The 20,324-nt window shown below is 47.3% G+C and overlaps 1 protein-coding gene across 2 annotated transcripts in view; it reads right to left on the bottom strand.

The window, feature by feature from the left end:
* The window catches only part of KCNIP2 (potassium voltage-gated channel interacting protein 2), a 123,414-nt gene extending 104,023 nt beyond the window's left edge, over window positions 1-19,391 (bottom strand). Inside the window, exon 1 of one of the 2 annotated variants that reach the window (XM_077349479.1) lies at window positions 18,974-19,391. In XM_077349479.1, coding sequence (XP_077205594.1) covers window positions 18,974-19,049 — 76 coding nt within the window. In that variant the 5' untranslated portion in view covers window positions 19,050-19,391. The remainder of the gene's footprint in view (window positions 1-18,973) is intronic. The other variant, XM_077349476.1, reaches the window with a different exon arrangement.
* Window positions 19,392-20,324: the final 933 nt, after the last annotated feature.

The raw sequence follows: 20,324 nt of genomic DNA, 5'->3' as shown, positions 1-20,324 counted from the left end.
CTCACACATACATTCTGCTGGGACAATCCTCCTGGGACATTCCCATCAAAGTATCTTCTTAACTCTCATTTGATAAAATTATTCTTTCCAGTAAAACAAGGTCAAAGTTCCCAGAGGCATTCTTCTCATGAGATGGGGGAAAACAGGTAAAGTAGCACTGTTGTTAGGTGCGAAGTCGTGTCCGACCCATCGCAACCCCATGGACAATGATCCTCCAGGCCTTCCTGTCCTCTACCATTAGCTATTAGACATTTTGCTTGGGGCTTCTTGTAGGCTGAACATTTTCATGCTTCATAAGAGAGTTCAGTGTGTTAATATTTACTGATATTATTTTAAATGTATCCATTTTGGTTTGATGCTAAAGCTACAACCATTTCTTCTCTTGAGGTTGTAGGTGCTCTTTGTGTTGCTTGAAGATTTTCTTTCCGTTCCTCCACTTGCAATTCTTCAGCCAATAATTTGGCTTGTTCTGTTTTAATTACTTTCTTTCCTTTTGGTAAATATTCCTCTATGGGAGCCAGCTTGGTGTACAACTGACAGCCTCTAATCTGCAGAACCAGGTTTGATTCTCCTCTCCTCCTCCACATGCAGGCAGCTGAGTGACCTTGGGTCACTCCAGCTCTCTCAGCCTCACCTCACACAGGGTGTCTGTTGTGGGGAGAGGAAGGGAAGGTGATTGCAAGCCACTTCGATACTTCTTTACATAGTGAAAAGAAGGATACAAAAAACAGCCCCTCTTCTATTCTGAATGTTTTTTTCCAATGGTATTTTATTTCCTTCTCTTGTAGAATCTGTCTCAGAAAGTCAAAATCTTTTCTTTTCCTTAACACATTTGTTAGTAGAAAAGATCTGCACTTCTTTTTCTGCTTCTTTAAACAGGAGTTCTCTTTGCTTCTTTAGTATTGCATCTCATATTTTTTTAATGTGAAGCAAACCAGTATATCTCAAAGTAGCTTATTCTTGAATGCAAATCTTGAATTCATTCAAAATATCTAGTCAATGTTGGGGAAATCTCTTTGTATTCTCAAATCTTAGAACAATTCCTAAAATCTCTCTTCAGGTTTAGCCTCCTGCAATTTTCTGATGTGTCTCTAAAATAAATAGATAGATATGCAGATTATTAGATCTGCATTGGGTTTCCAATATTTCAGTTCTTTGTTCTGCTTTCTCGGGGGGGGGGGCATCCCTCTCTGTCCTGCCTATAGAACATATTCAGGAATGGCTGCATCCCATATATTTTCTCCATTCCACCATGTTTTCGAGATACCTACTATATCTCCGTTGTCACTGAACACCAAGCACCCCAGCTCCCCCAGTTTGGCTCAAAGTCTTCTAGCATTGTGGCATATAGACACCAATATTTTGTTTCCCTCTCCAGTCATCCTCACCTCCCTCTGCCCCTTAGTTGCCACACATTACCCTCAGCTGCCCTCTTGCGCTCTCTCCCAAGTTCTAATATGCTCCTATCACTATTCCCCGGAGTGTTTACACAATCATCCCTTTTACTGACTAGTCCCTAATTGGAAGATATCCACCTCCTGTTGACTTTCCCCCAGGATTAGTGAAAAAGTTCCTCTGCCATCTTTTTGATATTAATGACCAGTAGCCTGGTTCTCTTTTGGGTCAAGTAAAGCCTGTCTTTTCTGTACAGCATGTCCCAGAAAGCTCCCCGATGTCTAAGAAATCTAAGCCCTCCTTCTTGGTACCACTTGCTTATCCACGCATTGTGCCTGTCTAACTGTCCCTGTGCATGGAACTGGCAGCACTTGAGAATTCTACCTTTGAGGTCCCAGCCTTAAACTTTCTGTCTAGTAGCCTAAATTTTTCTTCCAGGAGCACAAACTACATGTCCTAATATCATTGGGCAAACTTGAACCAAGACTGGTGCCTCTTCCCCACCATCATCTATCATCATCTATCAACCCTAACCCTAAACAGCCCCCTCCCCTGCACTCACACCCACACACAGGCAGTTAAAGCCCAGGGAGTCACATCCTGCTTGCAGCCTGATGATTCTGCTATTGCAACTATAACAAATTTGCTATAAGGGAAAATGTTGTCCCTCCCTCTCAGGGGAGGCCAGCCTGCCATAATCAGAATTAACAGCATTTAAAACTCATTGACATTTCATTGGAAAAAATTAGGAGTAAGCAAGTCCACTTGAAAGTGGAATTAGTGCTGGCCCCTCCTGGCAACTCGCCCAGCAAAGTAAGAATCTGCAAGACGCATGAGGTGGGGGGGGGCATCTGATGAGCAGAGAGGCAATGCTGGGGAGCTCAGCGGAGTCATCTGGCTGACCAGACTATTGCTTTTCAAACATACATAGAAGTAGAGTACTTAATTCCCTTGCAGAATGCATTTTTTAATGAATCTAAAGAGAAGCAAAACCATAATCCAAGGAGCAGCTCATTCATCTAATCCAGTTAGAGAGGATCTCTGGTGATCATGGAATGATAGTTCTCAAATAACTTACTAGAAGTTTCCAGGAACATCCAAATGGTTGAGAAAACTAACCATTGATATGAAAAGTTGCCAGAGCTGTCAACAGCATGGAGGTGGTTAAAGTTACTGCCCACTGTGCAAAGAGACTGCCCTCAGAGACTGGAGCTCAAATGGAGACTCAGCATCCACTTGTGTCCCCAGTCATCTGGTTTGAGGCAATTCTGCAGGGGGATGTAAGCAACTTGGTGTTGCTCAGGAACAACACTCAGGTCTACTGACCATGCCCAGGAACAGGTGACATGAAGGCAAGATTTCATTAGTTTGTTTTTAACTCACCCACCCCAATTCCAAACTTAGGCTTCTGAACCCCTCCCCCCAAAAACAAGCAATTATTTGTTCCACAGGTGAATATTCAAAATTCTGCCATTCCGTTCTGCTTCTTTTAGCCTCCTAATGAATGCAAAAATGTGTGGACTGGCTTAGTAATTCTACACTGCCCTTACCAGAGAAATTAAATCTCTCTGACACCCCCCCCCCAATATAACCAGTCATGGGGGTGGTTCCTCCTAAGCCCCGTTTTTCTGTTGGCCACTAGAAGCCTCCACAAAGTTCTATAGCCATTTATCTCCTGTTCAGGCTACAGCAAATAACCATCTTACTCACTCTTTCAAAACTCTTTAACACAAAGCAATTCTTAAATGCACACGTTGGTGGAAGAGAGTGCTGCCAAGTCACAGCTGACGTACAGCAGCCCTGTAGGGGTTTCAAGGCCAGAGACATTCAGAGGTGGTCTGCCTTTGCCTGCCTTTGCACAGCAGCCCCAGACTCCCATCCAGATGCTGCCCAGGTTAACCCTACTTAGCTTCTGAGGTCGAATGAGATCAGGCCAGCCTGGGCCATCCAGGTGAGAAGTTGACATGCTTTAAGCCACCCTACTGTTCCTACCCTTAATAAAAACCAACTTAATTCTACCATCTGCATATAACTTTATTCTGCCTTCAATACAAGTTTATGCCAGTTGTATATGAATTCCCTGTTCATATGCTGCTTTTGTTCAGAGTTTTCTAACCAAACCTGTTTCCCACAACAAGCATCGCTGATAAAGGCCCATCATTTCAATACTATTTGGAAACAGAATTTTTTAAAAAAAAATCTTCTTCTGCTACTTTTGACTAGAGATGCTCAAACACCTGCTGCTTTGGCTCACCATCTGTTCATCAGTCACAAATAGGAGGCAGTTGTCCATGTCAGTCGATCAGTTCAGAATTTGCAAAGAGTTTGGGGCTGTTAATTGGGCTACTTATCAGAGTATTTCACATACGCCCATTCTCACAGAGCTTGACAGCATACTCCTTTCTCACAGACCTGTTGCTGCTATATGACACTCGACTACCAATGGATTAAATGCACAGGCAACAATTCAATTAGTCGATAAGCAATTATAGGAAAACTATTTGGAAGTCTTGCCACTTAGTGTTTAAGTCCAAATTATCAGCGTTATTTGATGCATGCCCTTTTTGATGTGAGAACATCAACAGGTGTCACACCTGAGATGGAAATAACCATGGATGTCACGTCTGTGGTCGTGCCCTAGGGAGCGTGCCGGTATGAGTGGCAGTGGCAGGAATGGCAGTGGAGAAGGGTCAATGGCCATGGCGGTGGCCGTGGGAACAGTGGCAGCAGCCATGACGGCCACTGCCTGGACTCCGTGCCCACCCTCACCTGCCTCTGCCGTGCCCATTCCTACTGTAATCGAGGGCCCCTCTCTCCTCCTGATTTCATGCCAGGACACAGGAGCAGGGATTGGGGCGTGCCTGGCTGGCTGAGGAGGTGGCCTGGGCAAGAGGCACAGCAGTGAGAACAGTGTGTAGTGCCAGGGAATGGGGAGCCTGGCCCCGCACAGGCGAGGTGAGACAGGCAGCCACAATCTGATCCACCACTACTGGCCGCTGGACCTCGGCACCCACCCCAGCCCAGCTGGGCTTGGCTGGCAGTGAGCCAGCAGCTCCGGAGGAGTTGCAGGGCCAGCCTGGCCACAAATATCAGGCCAGCCCAGAACGGCAGCCAGGCAGGAGCCACCCCTGCTGAGAAAGAGACTCAGGATGGGGAGCAGGATGCCCCTTTCCAGTGTGCTGGCAGTGGCGGTGCAGTAATCAGATTGTGGCAAATTATGTGTTCCCACATAATCTGCGACAATCTGATTCTCGCACATTTTTCGCACAGCCTAATGGTAGACATAGCTTCCCCCTCAAGTCCTTTAATGACTTTAGCCAACCATCCATGACCACTAGCAAAATCAATCTCACCTACTGCATAGGTGAAAAAAGTCCCCACTTGGCAAATAAATGAAACTACACCAACACAAGGAAATAATACTCCTCCACTATGGCTACTGCACAGTGGCAAAGCTTTATAACATCCATTTGAAGTGGCTGATGGACAAACAGACTGGACATTCAGCTCAGGTAATTGCAGGTATCAAACAAAGTGTGCTCAACTTGTCTTTGCTGCATCTCTACTTTTAACTTCCTTGACTGGATGGAAAAAGGAATAATGAAAGTATCCTTAAGAGGTCACCAAACCATGATAAGTGACCTTATGATTAGGGATGGGCATGATCTGGTTCACAAGTCAAAATTCATCATGAATTTGTCCCAGTTGTCCCCTGAACTGATATTTGGAGGAAGTGCCTACTGCTACCATTTCCCATACTTTTGTCCAGTTCAGTTTGCGGGTTAGGACCATTTAAACCTAGCACCCATCATCTGTCAGGTTTGAATGACTGTGAGCTATTTTAACCATTAATTTTGCACCCCCTTTCCAAGTAGGGGGAAGTGAAATGGACCACTGAAATGGCTGTCAGCCATTTAAATCTAACAGCTTGACAAGTCCACCCCTCTGCTGTTTGGCTGAAATGTGGTTCATTTCATTTCCCAATGCTTTGAAGCAGGGAGGGAGCAAAACAGATAGCTTAAATGGCTGCCAGCCTTTACACTTCACAGTTGACAGGTAGACCCACCAAGATATCAGGTTTAAATGGCTGGCAGCCATTTCAGCAGTCCATTTTGCTTCCCCCTGCTTCTAAGCAGGGAGAAACAAAGCAGACTGACCTGGACCAGCTGGTTCATTTTGGGGCTTTGAGTTCAGGTTGGTTTAGGAACACCCAAAATCCTGAACCAAACCAGAATTTTCTGGTTCATGCCCATCCCTACTTGTGATTAACCCTAAATAAAAACATAGACAAAATGGAGTAGCCTCTTTGTCTCTTTCAATTTTAGTACAGCCCTCTCCTAAAGCCAACAGAAAAATCTGTGTCTGCTCCTAGTACCACAGGCTCTATTGGGATTAAAAAAACAAAACAAAAACAAAACAGAGAGCAATACTGCAGCCTAGTGGCTTGAACACTTGGATTTCCATCAAGATCAAATAGAGGTTGCACGTCCTTATGTTGTTCATGGCAAAATCCCAGAACAAAGCCAATACCTACCTTTTATTAGGAACAACTAATCTAATGACAGAAGAGTGACACAATACACTATACAAAATAGCATAATTTTCTTTTTAAAAATCTGATTGGCTTTCATTTTGGAATCAGAACTGCAGAACATATTTCTATGGGTGACACAAATCACAGGGCATGCATGTAAAGGAATTCTAGTTGATCTTGCTTATTAGTAATTAAAGCTGACTATCTTGCTTGTCTGTAATTAAAACTGACATTTTTGTGGTATTTCAATAAAGGTGATATTTTGATTATTAAACAGAAGTCTCCTCTTGTTAAGGAACACAGACGTGAGCAATACACCTATATGCAGACGTCAGTCATTGCCGTGGAACTCCTGTCTGCTGCCTTCTTCAAGTACTTTTTAAATGTTCTTCCTAATTCAAGAGATGTCAAGGGCACAGATTATTTAAAATGATGCCATCAGCACTGAACAGCTCCAATTAAAAATCTCATCTTTTTAGTTGGAGGGAGCTATGTGGTCCCAGCTTTCCACTGCAGCCTCTTTCAAAGGGGCATTTTCCACATATTTTATGGTGGCCAACCTGGGTTTCCCACTATGTGGATTTATGGCAGAAAGTGGCAGCAAATTCTGCCTCTCAGCGGACATGCACATGTACAAGATGCACAGGGCCAAACAAAAATATGTTTGCCAGGTACCATGTTCTGATTCTACAGATGTTACAGATAGAGGCTTGTTAGGATGAGAGCAGAAAGATTTCCAGATTCAGCTCTGGCAGACTCAGGCCAGCCTTCAGCTTAGTGAACTAAGCTTGCATTTTTGATGAACAGATTATCTGTGTATTGAGGAGCGTTAGGGTGCCCTTTTATGAAAAAAGGCCTTGTGGCTCAAAGGCATTTTGCCAGTTCAGAAGACAAAACAATTTTGCTTTTGCTTAGAGAAAGGACTCTTCTCTTTTTTTGAGGGAAGCACAGACCTTGAGACTGCTGTACCTTGTATCCATGCTTATTCCTTAATTCTAAACCTGCTATCCATTCTTTTATATATTGCTTGTAGTTTTAAAAAAAAAGAATGCAATAATTTGGATTGTCTTTATTACCCCATAGGAGAATAATTCTATTAATGGCTTCTACCCCTTTTCTCATGGACTAAGGCAGCCAGAGTAAAGGTAACTAGATAGTTTTGGGTGGCTTCCTAGCTCCTAGTGAGAGTAGCCTCCCAGAAGGGATATCTGTGACACATATCCATAGAAAACATCAGACGTGTACCTGTAAAAACATAATGTGGGTAGGATGTTTTCCAAGGTTAGCTTTTTTTGTCACAGAATGGATCATCTTTGCCAAAGGAGGTGACCAAGAGATTCTAGGGCTACTTTAGGCAGTTGAAATCAATGCACGAGGACTGGTCAGTGTGCTTGCACTGGAACACTCTGGCTTGGATGAGTGGACCATTTCTGCACTGGGAACTTCACTGCCCTGGCTCTCACATGGGAGCACAAATCCAAGGCAGATGAGGTGCACTGGGCCATGCAGAAGCAGGACAACCTTCCCTGGCTCCAACTCCAGCCTGCATCCCAGTGCGAAGCCTTCAGTGCAGAAATGACCTGTATTGTCTTCCTGCTTTCCCCTTTCAGCTGAATTCCCCACGCTGGGACCTAGTTGAAGCCTCATTACCCAGGGCTAATTGGCTTCTGGGGCTCAGCTGTGCTGATTTGCTTTAGCAGCATCTGAAGGACAAGTATGGTTGGGGGGGACGGAATAAAACCCAGGCTGATTGTCCTTGAGGTGCTCAGACTGGAATGTTTAGATAACAGTAAATAAGAGCTCCCAGCTCCACACCCTAAGCAGAGCAGTCAGAAGAAAAATATACCCTACCCCATTTCCTGTATCACCATGGTAAGTTTGATAGAACAAATGTACCCTGTTTTCTTACAATTTCTCACCACTGGTGAGTCCTTTTCCTGCCACAGTTGACCCTGCTCTTCTCTAAGTGGCTGAGCATCATACATGGAAATTCCATTTCTCAGGGGGGCAGGCCAGATCTTTTTAATTTGCAATGGAAGAAAATGTAGAGAAAAAAGGTTTCTTGGGGCAAATGCTGTAAACGATACCTAGGTTTAAAGTTGCTCTTTTTGTTCCAATCGGGTTCATTATCCAGCATTAGAGGGAACTGTTCTCCCCCAAGGCCATTCAGAAGGGTTAGGGTTAGGGTTAGGTCAGCAGCCAGTGAGCTGCCTCCAAAGTCTCTCAGGATCTGACTGTGTCTGTGATAATGTGGCTGGATTTGGCCATCTTGAAGTGGCAGAACTGAACCTAGATCTCATATCTAAACCTAACACTACCCACTGCATCACATTGGCAGCCTGGGCCAAGTTGTGCTGGCTGAAGAGGAACAGAGCTCCTGTAAAAACTTAACAGGATACCTAAAGTATATACTGGGTCTGTTTTGGAGGTAATGGGGCATGTCTATCAACTGAAATGATGGGCGGGATACATCAGGACTAGAGCATGAGCCCATCTTAGACTTATACATCATATTGGTTGAACTTGCATCCAGAGGGTGATTGTAGAAAAAGAGGGAGAAGGAAAATGAGGGAGAGAAACCCAGTGACTATAGTCAGAATTCATGGCTGCATACGGCGTGAGTGATCTTTGTCACAAAGAAGCTTCTACATCAAAGCAAAAGCAAAACAGGCCAGACTACTTCTGAAGCTTTCCTTTTAATATCAAAGTCTTATCTTTCCAACAGAAAAGCTAAGTGCTAGCGGGCTGCCTTTCTGACCCCACATTTATTTTTGGGACCTTCCTTTATAACCTCCAATGGAGATGCTTATCACATCCAAGCTGACCTTAACTTAGTTTCCCAGAGGCATCATGCAGGAAGAAATAACGTGATGGGTGAGCTTAATTTGTGTTCTGTTAGCTTTTGTTGTTAAATTATAACAAAACTTAGAAACTACTGAAATAGTAATTTAAAACAAAAATACAAGTATCGATGGAAAAATAAAGGTCATAAATGTTTCAACATATATTATCAAAAAATAGAGAAAGCAGCATTCTTGGAGGAAGGAAAACTATCTTGGTGTTCACAGTGGAATCAAGTACTCAGAATAAATGCACAGTCCTTGACATTATCATCCCACATAAAATTGTGACCGTACTTCCAATTATGTGCCTGCCCTCTGATTGGCCCTCAGGGGGGAGGGGGAGAGCCCACCAACTGAGAGTCAATAAGAGGCCTGGCACACTCTTCCCCACTGAAACCCTGTGCCTCGTGCCAACCTCTCACACACACAGGATGGCAGACAAGTCCAATGGCTTTTCCACCTCCTTGCCGCTGCTAGAGGGTGGCCCAGCTCAGCTGCCTCCACTGTGGAGGCCCGCTGCTCTAGCCAGCCTCCCCATCTACTTACAATGACTTTATCCATTTTTCCTGTACAAGAAGCAGCTGTGTACCAGATTGCAGTCTAGTTTACAGGATCTTCTTTGGCTGGTTTTGTATGTCTGCCCATTTCTCTAAACATCTCTCCTTGTGCTTTGCACAGCAGTATGATTTCCCCATGTGAAATTATGCAAAATTGTCAGATGTCAGAAGCAGCTCAGTCCTGCAAATCAACCCTGCACATGTTGCAGTGCAGACAAGCCCCTAAGGAATGACTGATGACCCACTGGAGGAAAATGCAGGAAGGAATGAACGAGTGGGAAAGGAAAAAACAAACACCCCCATCTCTTTGTGGGCTTTTCCATGCTTAATGTTTCTGCTGGGCAATCTAGTACAGTTTGTCAAACTTTGTTTATAACAAGCCTCCCCAAAGTGGAGACAAATGGTTTGGGCCTCCACAGATTTAACAGACAAAATGAAGACAAATTATCCAGAAAAGCTCACTCTTGTCCCAGGCACAAGGCCAGCCCAATCAATGGAGAAGCAGAGGGGAGCAGGGCCATGTAAGTCCACAGCAAGCTTTAATAAGACCAGCAGGAAGTAGGGAGTTGCACTGCTGACCCGCTCCAGCAGCACCATTAGTCAAAACTGGGGCAGTAGGAGAGCAAAGAAGCACACAAGACATCCGCTGTTGTTAACAATGACTGAGACAAGAAGGGAGAGAACACAAGTCCCAGTTCTTGACTCAGTTACGAAGATAAAGGTAAAATGGTAAAGAGGGGAAGCAAACCAGAAGAATATGGCTCTTTCCTAGCTCCAAACTTTTCCTCTGGAGGACATTTTACCCTTTGGAAAGCTTTTCTCTGGTTGCGGTGGGACAGAATGTATGGAAGAGCAGTGAAGGGATTGCATAGGACTATATTCAGAAGTCCCATTCCATATTCCTTCTTGAAAATTATATATTTAAAGACAGAGCTATGGTCATCCTTTTGCCAGACAATTAAAATAACAGAACTTCACTACATACCAAAGTGACGTAAAGCAGGGGTAGTCAACCTCTGGTCTTCCTGCTGCTCATGGACTACAATTCCCATGAGCAAACACTGGCAGGGGCTCATGGGAATTGTAGTCCATGAACAGCTGGAGGACCACAGGTTGACTACCCCTGATGTAAAGGACAAAATCATACTCTCAACAAACATCAAATCTACAAGTGAGTCATTTGGACTAAGAATCAAAAATGCATTGTGCCGTGGGGCGGACAGCACAGGAGAAAAGAGCCATTTTTTTCCATCTTCACTTATAACCAGAATCATGCTGAGGGGCAAGAAGAAGAAGAAGAAGAGTTGGTTCTTATATGCCGCTTTTCCCTACCCGAAGGAGGCTCAAAGCGGCTTACAGTCGTCTTCCCTTTCCTCTCCAAGAAAGGCTCATGCCCAGACACGATGTCACAACAAAACCAAAGCAAGAGGAAATACAAGGGGTTTTCCTTACGTCATATTGACATAAGAACTAATCTGCTTCCTTGGGTTTCTGTGAGGGTAAAATAAGGAGACAAACCTCAGCTCCTCAAAGAAAGGGTAGGTAGAATAAAAATGCAATAGTTCGATTGCCAGACACCCATAGCTTAACTGGATTCCATCCACTGACCCACGTTGGCTTTGTTGGCGCTCTCTAATGCTGGAGAGGCAAATAGGCTATAAGTACTTAAATAAAATAATTACTACAGTGGAGCAATAAAACACTGTTCTAAAAATGACAAGCTAATAATGGAATTGAGGGAAAGAGGATTCAGGATCCTCCCCCCCCCCTAATTGCAGACATACAACAGACAGACAAAGGTAGGCAAAATCCCATTCCAGAGTTCAGATACTACATAAAACACACTCACAGCTTCAAGTCTGAAGGGAAACAGTTCTAGTCCAGGAAGCCAATCAGAAACTAACAGACATCTTGTTCCCACACAAACAGTCCCTTGTTTGCTGCTTTTATACATCAGCCTAACACCTGCCAAGCCACTTCAGCCCTCCTCCTGCAAACACTCATCTTCATGACTATGTGAAGTCTGCGCTCTGCTGCCAGGCCAGCACTGTGCCTTCTGTCTTGCAGCTTCCTCCTAATATCCCTTCTCAGGGTTCTGGAGACAGGGAAGGATAACTAGCTGGCATGTGGCTCTGTGTGGCCTACTCAGGGATGGGGGACTGAGGGGCCCTTGCACTGGTACCCATGTCTAGCTCCTCAGAGACTACCTCCTCCTGCACTGTCTCTGTTACTGCCTGTGCGTTTGGGTCAGCCCTGCCGGCTGCCTCTTCCTCAGAGGAGTCAGAGCTATAGACAGATCCAGGGGCAATAATTAAAGTCCATAGGCAGGAATACAGTCCAACAAAAGTCTCTATTTTCTCTCTAAACCAGTTGGATCCTCCTTGAGATGTTACTAGATTGAGCTAATTGCTGGTTTATGAAGATCACGATGGTCCCAATGTCCATGCAAGCTCCCAGAACCAGAGGCCACAGAGCTCATCCCAAATTGTGCCCAGCGCCCAACCATGTCCAGAATGCCAATGAGCAGCTTGTTCTTGCAGTCCCCAGAAGACAGGGAGTCAGTAAACCTAGCTGATTAATCACCAGCGTCTCTGTGCGGCAATCTGCTTTAAGCCAAAGTACAAGCACTTTGCTTAATGAAATCACTGCTGATATAAAAAAACGAAAGTGAAAAGGCAGGGGAAAGAGAGCAGAACCCAGACTAGTGGAAGATGCAAAGCCTTACCACCCTCCTGTCTGAACCTTCTCCATTGAGTAATCTTGATTCTACTAAACTCAAGTGAATTCAGCATGGCTATTATTGCCCTAGTGGGACATACATGGAGGAAAACACCACCCAAGAGCTCAGCTGAGGCAGCTATAGAAGCCAAGAAGCCCATCGACCACATGCCGTCCAAACCACCACTACGCACCATTTGTTTGTGCACAAGCTGGTTAAGAGGTCTTTAAAACAGCTCTTCCTGTTTTCTTTTTTTGATGAATTCTGAGATAGCTCCATGTGGACACTTCTGCTCTCATGGGCGGGGGGCTGGATTAATGGCCACTGGTTCTCCAGACTCACAGTCTATATAAACGGGCAAACATAAGCAGCAAGATCTAACTACCCAACTTATCCACATGGCAAATAGCAGGAATTCCAGCCGATGTATGGCTGCAGCATTCTACCTGCTGGGAAGGGGCAACAATCCCTATGTAGCTTCAGCAATATGCTTTCTGTGGAATGGGTTCACTAGGGGAATCCTTTACTACATAGGGCTCTCTGGACATCACCTTGACATGTTCCTGCCTAGATAGCTATCTGATCTTAGTCTCCTGGCCAGCTCAGTCACCCAGCATAGCCAGGAGGTAGAGGTGAAGTCAGCATCTAGCCCATATCTACCAAGGGACCTGAATAACTTAGGCTAGCCTGATCTTGTCAGATCTTTGGAGCTAGTATTTGGATGGGAGACCACCAAGGAACGTGAGGCTCATGACGCAGAGGCAGACAATGGCAAACCACCTCTGAATGTCACTTGCCACCACTCAAACAGCACCTTCCTTACTATCAGCAGTTTGAGGCACTGACAGAACTTTGTGTGTGTGTGTGTGTGTGTGTGTTTGGTAGGGGACATAGGCACCCCTCTTCCTCCTTGCCTGCTAACTAACTCTACCTTGGTCTGAAGTTTCTGTCTTCTGAATAAATGGCCATGTACTCTGCGAGAATCTTTGGCCATTATTTTTAAAAAGAAAAAGAAACAATAAATGAACAAAAATTTCCATGAACACAGGAAGTTAGTACCAGCACTTTAGTTAAATAAAAAGGAACAAACCCAAGACCTAAATTGTACCCATATCTGGATTTATCGTGACATCCCCCCATTCAAAGAATGGACACAAACTAAACTGGGACATTAAAACAGATGCTGATTGATGCAGCCTTCATTCTATTTCTCCCCATCCCCCCTCCTTACATTCACACCTGTTACAGATATTATTCAACTTTCACCTCTTTGCTTATTAAACTTTCACCTCTTTCTCTCCGACCTATCCTGCACTGTGCCTTGGGGTCCTGTATTGTTATCTAGCCATAACAAGGCATAGGTCTTTAATATTTATTACCCTAACTCAAGATATCCTCGCAATGATCCATCTGGCTTCTTCCAAAGAGGTGAATAAATGGTCATCTGCATCCTATTTGTCTTCATAAAGGGAAACTGTCTCTTCTCAGGCTGAAATTCAAGTTTATTACTTCATTTGCGGGGAAGAGGGTGATTTATCTGGGGGTCACTATGTCTTGTATGTTAAACAAGGTATCCTGCATTACCTTATCACAACACCTACTGCCTCCAGTCTAATGTTCCATCTATTTCTATTGACGCTTCTCCTCTCCAAGCTGTAGTACTTGACTTTCCTGCCTCTGCACGAGAGAATTCCCACTTGGACCATGGTGTCCCTGTGCATCATGTCCATTTGGCTGTTGACATCTCCTTGTTTTTGTAATCTGGCCAGTTTTCAAGCTGGAGTCTGTACACTTATAGACAGCACTGGAACTGTTTATAATAACCGGCATGAAAAATCTCACTTCCTCATGCAGATGATGGGGGCAGTAAAACAGCTCACTCTTATTTCCTCCTGAATTGTTGCTTTAAATATGTTTGCACTGATTTGCAAAGCCAAAGATTCAAACTCCTTGTCCAAATCTCTATGTGATGATGGAATTGCTCTCACCACTTTCCTTCACCTATTACTAGGTCTCGTAGCTAGAGAACTCCAGTCCTTCGTTATGGCCCTTCAGAACTTACACAAACTCATCATTGAGATGGCTTTAAATCTTGACACAATCTGGAAAAGTAGCTCAGGATCCCACCCCATACCTACATGGTTGCTGGCACCAGCTTGTTCACACCAACTCAGCAATCCTCATTTCACTATCTCAGCTCTGCTCTCCTGCTCACCTTCTTCCTATGTTCATTTGGATACAAAGCTATCTTAGACCAGTAAACTGCTCCAGGTGTTTTCTGCTTAGCAGAAAGCACACACAGCCCATTTGTGTTGCAACATAACCGCAGCCCCCTGGTACTTCATTCTATACATGTCATTTGGGCAGAGAGACAGGTGGAACTGAATAGCATTCCATTAACCCACTCAAAGTAAAGGATTTTCCAAGCCAGGAGAGCAAAAGGAAGGGGGGTGAAGGCAACAGTACCAGAAAGAAGGGGTGACCATGCATACATAAGAATTCAAGAGTGCAAAGTTTAATTCACAAGATGCAGCATCCCTCTTGGGCAAAACTCTTAGCCATGGAAATTTTATGTCAAGTGACAGAAGGGACAGCTGGTCCACCTGAGGTCTGGTTTGATCCCATTCAGCACCACTCCTTCCCCGAAGACATTCACCAGGAGAACTAGTGGGAAATGCTATGTGCAGGTAAGTACCATCCTGCTTAAGGACATCTGAGTGACGGCTGACTTGAGCCCAAAATAGACATGCTACTGATATTATCTGAGGCAAATATCTGGGAGAAAGGATCTTGAGATTTGGAGGAAGGCACAGCTGGCTCAGGGGACATCTCTTTAAAACACTTACCCCTCAAATACACACTTGTTACAATACAGCACTTACCACTTGCATACAGTACCACACACACAAACACACATTATGTGCATCCATACACAACTGCCGCATCTAAGGAACTATTTTCTGGAGAAAGAGCAGGTGTGCTATTTAGGGAGGGGAGGGGAATCCGTGTCTTCCTGGCCGCTCCGAGTGCCTGCTGTGGGCTGGAGCTTCTCGGTAGCCACGTTGTTCATGAAATGTCAAAACCTGTTACTTCACCACAGCCTCAGTTGCCTGCTCCTCGGCAGACAAATGGATGAGGGCGATCACACCTCTGCTTTTCCTCCTGCACGCTTGGCCTTTCCTTTGGCACTGGAAGGGGTTTTTAATCACAACCCCACTGTGGGACTGGGGAGGGAAGGCCAGATGCTAGCATGTAACCATATACATAAATATGCTTGGCATTCCTAGTGGGTGGCCTGGAAGAGGCAATATGAGCCATTGCAGCTTTTTTACCTGTCACTGTAACCGAGCAAAGTAAATTTATGCCTTGACAGGGTCCCAAAGCACAATGTAGGCTGTTTCTATAGTGATCATTCACCCACTGCCAAAATGCAGCTGTCTCTGGGGTTGAGTGCACCAGCTGTTCAGCATCAACAACGTGACAAAGGATTTGCCAGGATAAGACTGCTTGCTGGACACTCCAGGGAAATCAAGGTGCAGTGGAGGCAAAGTGGTGACTCGCATGGGTGTTTGTGCAGCCAGGACTTGAGGACCAACTTTATCGTAGGCAGAGCTGGAAAAGCTTTAGAAATCATAAACTAGCAGGGCTTGGCTGTTCACGACTCATGTTCCTGCTTAAATCAAACCTAAACACGGAGGACAAAAATCAGTATGGAGTGAGCAGAAAAGCCACAGCCAGTCACATATTATTTATCTGCTGCAAGTTCTAGTCCCTCCCGGAGGAGCTGTAAATTTGATACAGACAATTGTTTTCATGAGAACTGAAAGTGATGTGCTAGGGCCATTATTGCCTACAGCACACAGGCCAATTTATTCTGCCCCACTATCATTCCTGATCAAAGAGATTTTGCAGATGTTTGTAGCACTTCAAAAACCTGAAAACCTCATTTTGCAAAAGATGACAGCAAGATTCAAGCCAGTGCGTGCATCGGGAAAGAACGGTCCGATTGCCCTTGATTCTCTTTTCAATTGCTGCCTTCTAGAACAGATCAGGAGAAGAGCAGGACACTTGCACAGCTCACACTGGTTTCTATTGCCTTGGGACCACACCATATTAACGCTGAAATCCTGCAATAACGTATGTCATGTGCAGAGGCTGTAGGGTGGTGAAAATGGCCAGATCCACATTGCAAGCGGCCACACGTGAATTGAGGTCAGTTCAAAGCAAACCATTTTAAGCAACTGCTTGTTCATAAGAATCAGACATTTCTTGGCATGAGGGCCGGTATCCATTGCCCATAAAGCCAGCGACTGTGAGCAGAGTTACATGAGCAGACCTAAAATGAGTACATTTTGAGAACAGCTGAAAGTGGCCTACAGAGGACAGCTCAGTTCATAGCTGTCATGTGGCTTCCTCAATGGCCCTGAGTCCTACTGGATAACTTTGGAAGTCGGAGAAGCCTGATCAGGTTCTGAAAACAAGGATGCTTTTAATCAAAGTGGGATTGCGTCTGAGTTAGCCATGCTATGATTAAAGAGGACTGCATTTTTATTGGCTTTTGCCAGTACTGTAAGCACAGTGAGGAATGTATGTAGAACATTTTGCCAGAACTCCATCAGTACTTCTCAGGCATTTCCAATTGGTCTGTTCCAGCTCACTTTCACTGTGTGCTCAGAGGAGCTAAGGGTGGACTGTACACTTGCAAAATAAAGCATTCCGAGAGCTCTGCTCCCCCAGTCCTCTCTGGCACTTACTCACTAGAGGCTAATTCCACACGGCCAATCATGGTCAACAATAGGAGTCAACTGGCCTTGTGTGAATGGGGCAACACATCAGGTATGATGTCTCCCTGTGTGCCTGGAAGCTCTTTGAAGAGTGGGACAGACTGACTGGCACATTACAGTCTGGACTCATGCAAAAGCCCTGGCCTGAGTCTAGTGAGATGACACAGATCTGCCTTTTGATATCATCACTCCTCCACTCCTTCTGTGGGAGCACCTGAAAATCATGCCAGCACAGCCTAAGCAGGAAGGCTTTGCAGGGCAGGCTCCATTATAGTGCTGAAGTGGGGGTAAATCACACTACAATATGGGTTTTTTTGCTTCTTCTTCACACACACACACACACACACACAGAGACAGGCTACCTGCCTCTTTGCCTATTGCGAACACGCACAGCAGCTCAGTCCGGGAAGCAGAGTTGGGGATGAATGGCTCTGGGGAGATGGGGCTTTGGGGCCAGGGGAGGGAAAGAGATTTGACCTAAGGTTGGAATGAAGACATAAAACACCTAGAATTGATGGGGTGACTAGAGTGGGAGGAGGAACAGGGTCAGGTCACAATGACCTGCCTGGAGCAAACACAACGGCTGACCTAGAGAGCCTTAAGCACTTTAATGACATCCTGTCTTGTGGAAGCATAAAGTGAAAAGTTCAGCTGAAATAAAGACTCTGGTTGCGTTGTCAGTGGAAATGGGCAGAGAATGAATTCTGATGTCCAGAACAACTGTAAGTCAAGACCCTCGGCAGATGATGATGAAATGCAATTTGACCTGAAAAGCAAAGACTTCTTCTGGCTCTTGTAAGTATTCTGGGCAGTGTAGATGGGTCCCTGACATTTTGCCAGTAACTGTGGCTGGCATCTTCAAGATGGGACTCTCTCAGTGTCATGGAGCCATTCCCATCTTGCCACGTCCTACCTCTGAAGATGCCAGTCACATTACTGGATAAAGGTCAGGGACTAAAACTACCAGACCATGGCCACACAGCCCGGAATACCCACAGCAGCCGGTTGACTCCAGCCCTGAAAGCCTTTGGCAATTCAAAGGGTCCTTGCCCATTGTACCTTAACTTTCCTTCCCATGAAGAGGATACAAGGGGATCTTCCGGCACTAGAAGGTGCTGTGAAATCAAGGTGGAAGGCTGTCTATGGACAGCAAGGGACTCCCAGCGCCATGCTCACAGCTCCCCATCCCTCTCTGCAATCAGAGTCACAGCCCTAGAGGGACTCACCCTATTTTCCCACTTGATTTTGATTTGAGATCCATATGGGTGCATTAAAGTCACCAGAGAGAAGGAAAGTTGTGTGGGCTTTGTATTCCTACTCAGCTCAAAATATCTCCTTTCATCACATCTCTGCGGGTAAAGAGCTCATTTTGCAGGCACCGAATTGTTAGAGTGACATTTAGGGGCAGCAGGCACCGGGAATTGGATCTACAAGGATCCCGCGGGCCTGACGTCAGCCGGCACCATGGACATCATCCGGCTTCTGAAGGGGGTTTTCCAGCCCCCCGTGAACGGGAATCCCTGCCTACCGGGAGGACCCTTGCGCGAGGAAGGCCCACGGTCCGGGGACCAACGACTGGACCAGCCTTCCGAGACGCAACTCAGATGTAGCGGGGGGGGGGATCCTTCCACGATCACCCGCTGGGAGCCCCCTGCGACAGCACTGTGCCCGCAGCCAAGAGCTCTGCCTTCCGCACGGGAGCGGGGGCCCCGGCCACACAGCCTTCCACGCAGGAATCGCCCCCAAGCCGGCCGGACCCGCGGCCTCCGCACCTGGAGCACTTTACAGAAGGGCCGGGAGAGCCGGCGGTCCAGCGCGCACGCCGGCCAGGCACACGTCCAGCCACCACGCTCGGCCCGCATCTCCTGACCGGCGCCCGTTTGCAGGCCCCCTGCCGTGCGCCGCCTTCTGCGGGTCGAAGTTTGGGCAGGGACCCCGGAGCGAAGCGCTGCACTCCTCCCCGGGGGGGCTCCGCGGGTCTTCGGGGGAGACCTCTTTCCAGACGGGACCCCGCCGCTCCCCGCCCGCCCGGGGCCGTTTGCTGCTCGAGGGATGCTCCACCTTCCCTCCCTCGCTCCCTCCCCCGCCAAGCCGGCGCCCGCGGGCGGCCAGAAGGCGCTGGCGGCCCGGGAGGGACTCACCCGTCAGCTGGTCGTAGGAGCCGTCGAGGTCCCGGGAGTCGGAGAGGCTCTCTTCCCTGCCCTTCTTGCCGCGCATTTTGCCCAGCCCCGAGGCGTGCCGGAGCGCCTCGACCGGCCGGCCGCCCGGGCGCGCCTCCTCTCGCCGCGCTGCCTCCTCCCGGGCGCCGGATCCCCCTCCGGCAGGGCAGGGCAGCCGGCGTCCCGCTCCCCGGCCGGCAACAGGAGACGCGAGCGCCGCCGCCTTCCCCGCCTGCTCCGCCGCCTCCCCCGCCAGCTTCTGCGCGCAGCCGCCCGCCCGCCTCTGCCGTCCACCCGGGCGGCTTTCCAGCCACAGGCGCCGCGCGGCGGCCGGGCGGGGGGGGGGAGGCTTCCCTCCCCGGAGCGACTCCCTTGCCAGCCGCCCCGGAGGGCCCCGCGAGGCCGGCGGCGGCGGCGGCGGCGGCGGCAGCAGCACTTCGAGGCCGGCGACACGTGCGGGGCCCCCACGAGGCGCGCAGTCGACTTGGAAGGAAGCGCGGGCGGCAGCGCCGGGAGACGAACGCCCACCCCGAGGTGCGCCCGGGGGGAGGAGGAGGAGGCGCGCCAAGAGGCCGGGCCCACCGGGCCCGCCCGCCGTCTGCGGGCCTCGGCGCGGCCTTGCCCTTGGCGCCTCCCAGCCTGAGGGCAAAGATCACCCACCCCCTCCCCATTATCAAGAAGAAGCAGGGACGGGGGGGGGGGGTGCTTCACTTGTTGCATTTCTGCCTGTGGCCTCGGTTAACTAAGGGCACAACAGTCCTGAGCTTAGCTAGCTGGAAGAACACTTTCAACGGGAGGGTGCCAAACAAATGAGAAGCGGCACCATCAAGAAACATCTGCAGGGGATCTACGCCAGGAGCTGGGTGTTCTCCTTCCCTGTGAAGGATCCATGCAGCCCACATGAGCTGGATTGCTGCCCACCTTGGCTCCATGCCCATCCATTCAACTGATGAAAGGTGGCCAGGGGCCACGAGAGACTACAAGAGCTCTTCAGCTGGGAGGGTCTATTGGCCAGAAGAAAAGATGTGCTCAGGATCCAGGAATGCACCCCCATCTCTCTCTCTCTCTCTCTCTCTCTCTCTGTGTGGTTCAGAAAGGGTGCAAATATGACTTGCCACTCTGTTGATGTGGGCAATACAGAACCCATCTCAAGAGCCAGCCTTCAGTCATCCCCTTCTGTAATGTTGCTGAATTCTGGCCATTTTTTAAAACAAATGATCCTGATAACAGATCCTGGCCTCTCTCCCTCCCAACCCAAAATGCTGCTAAAGCATCTTTTCCACTTACTTCTGCCCACTGCATTAATCTTAATTAACAAATTACACTCATATTC

Source organism: Paroedura picta, chromosome 8 (genome assembly GCF_049243985.1).
Source record: "Paroedura picta isolate Pp20150507F chromosome 8, Ppicta_v3.0, whole genome shotgun sequence".
Classification (NCBI taxonomy): domain Eukaryota; kingdom Metazoa; phylum Chordata; class Lepidosauria; order Squamata; family Gekkonidae; genus Paroedura; species Paroedura picta.
Note: the sequence above shows the minus strand (reverse complement) of the source record. Positions and strands in the feature narration are given on the sequence as shown.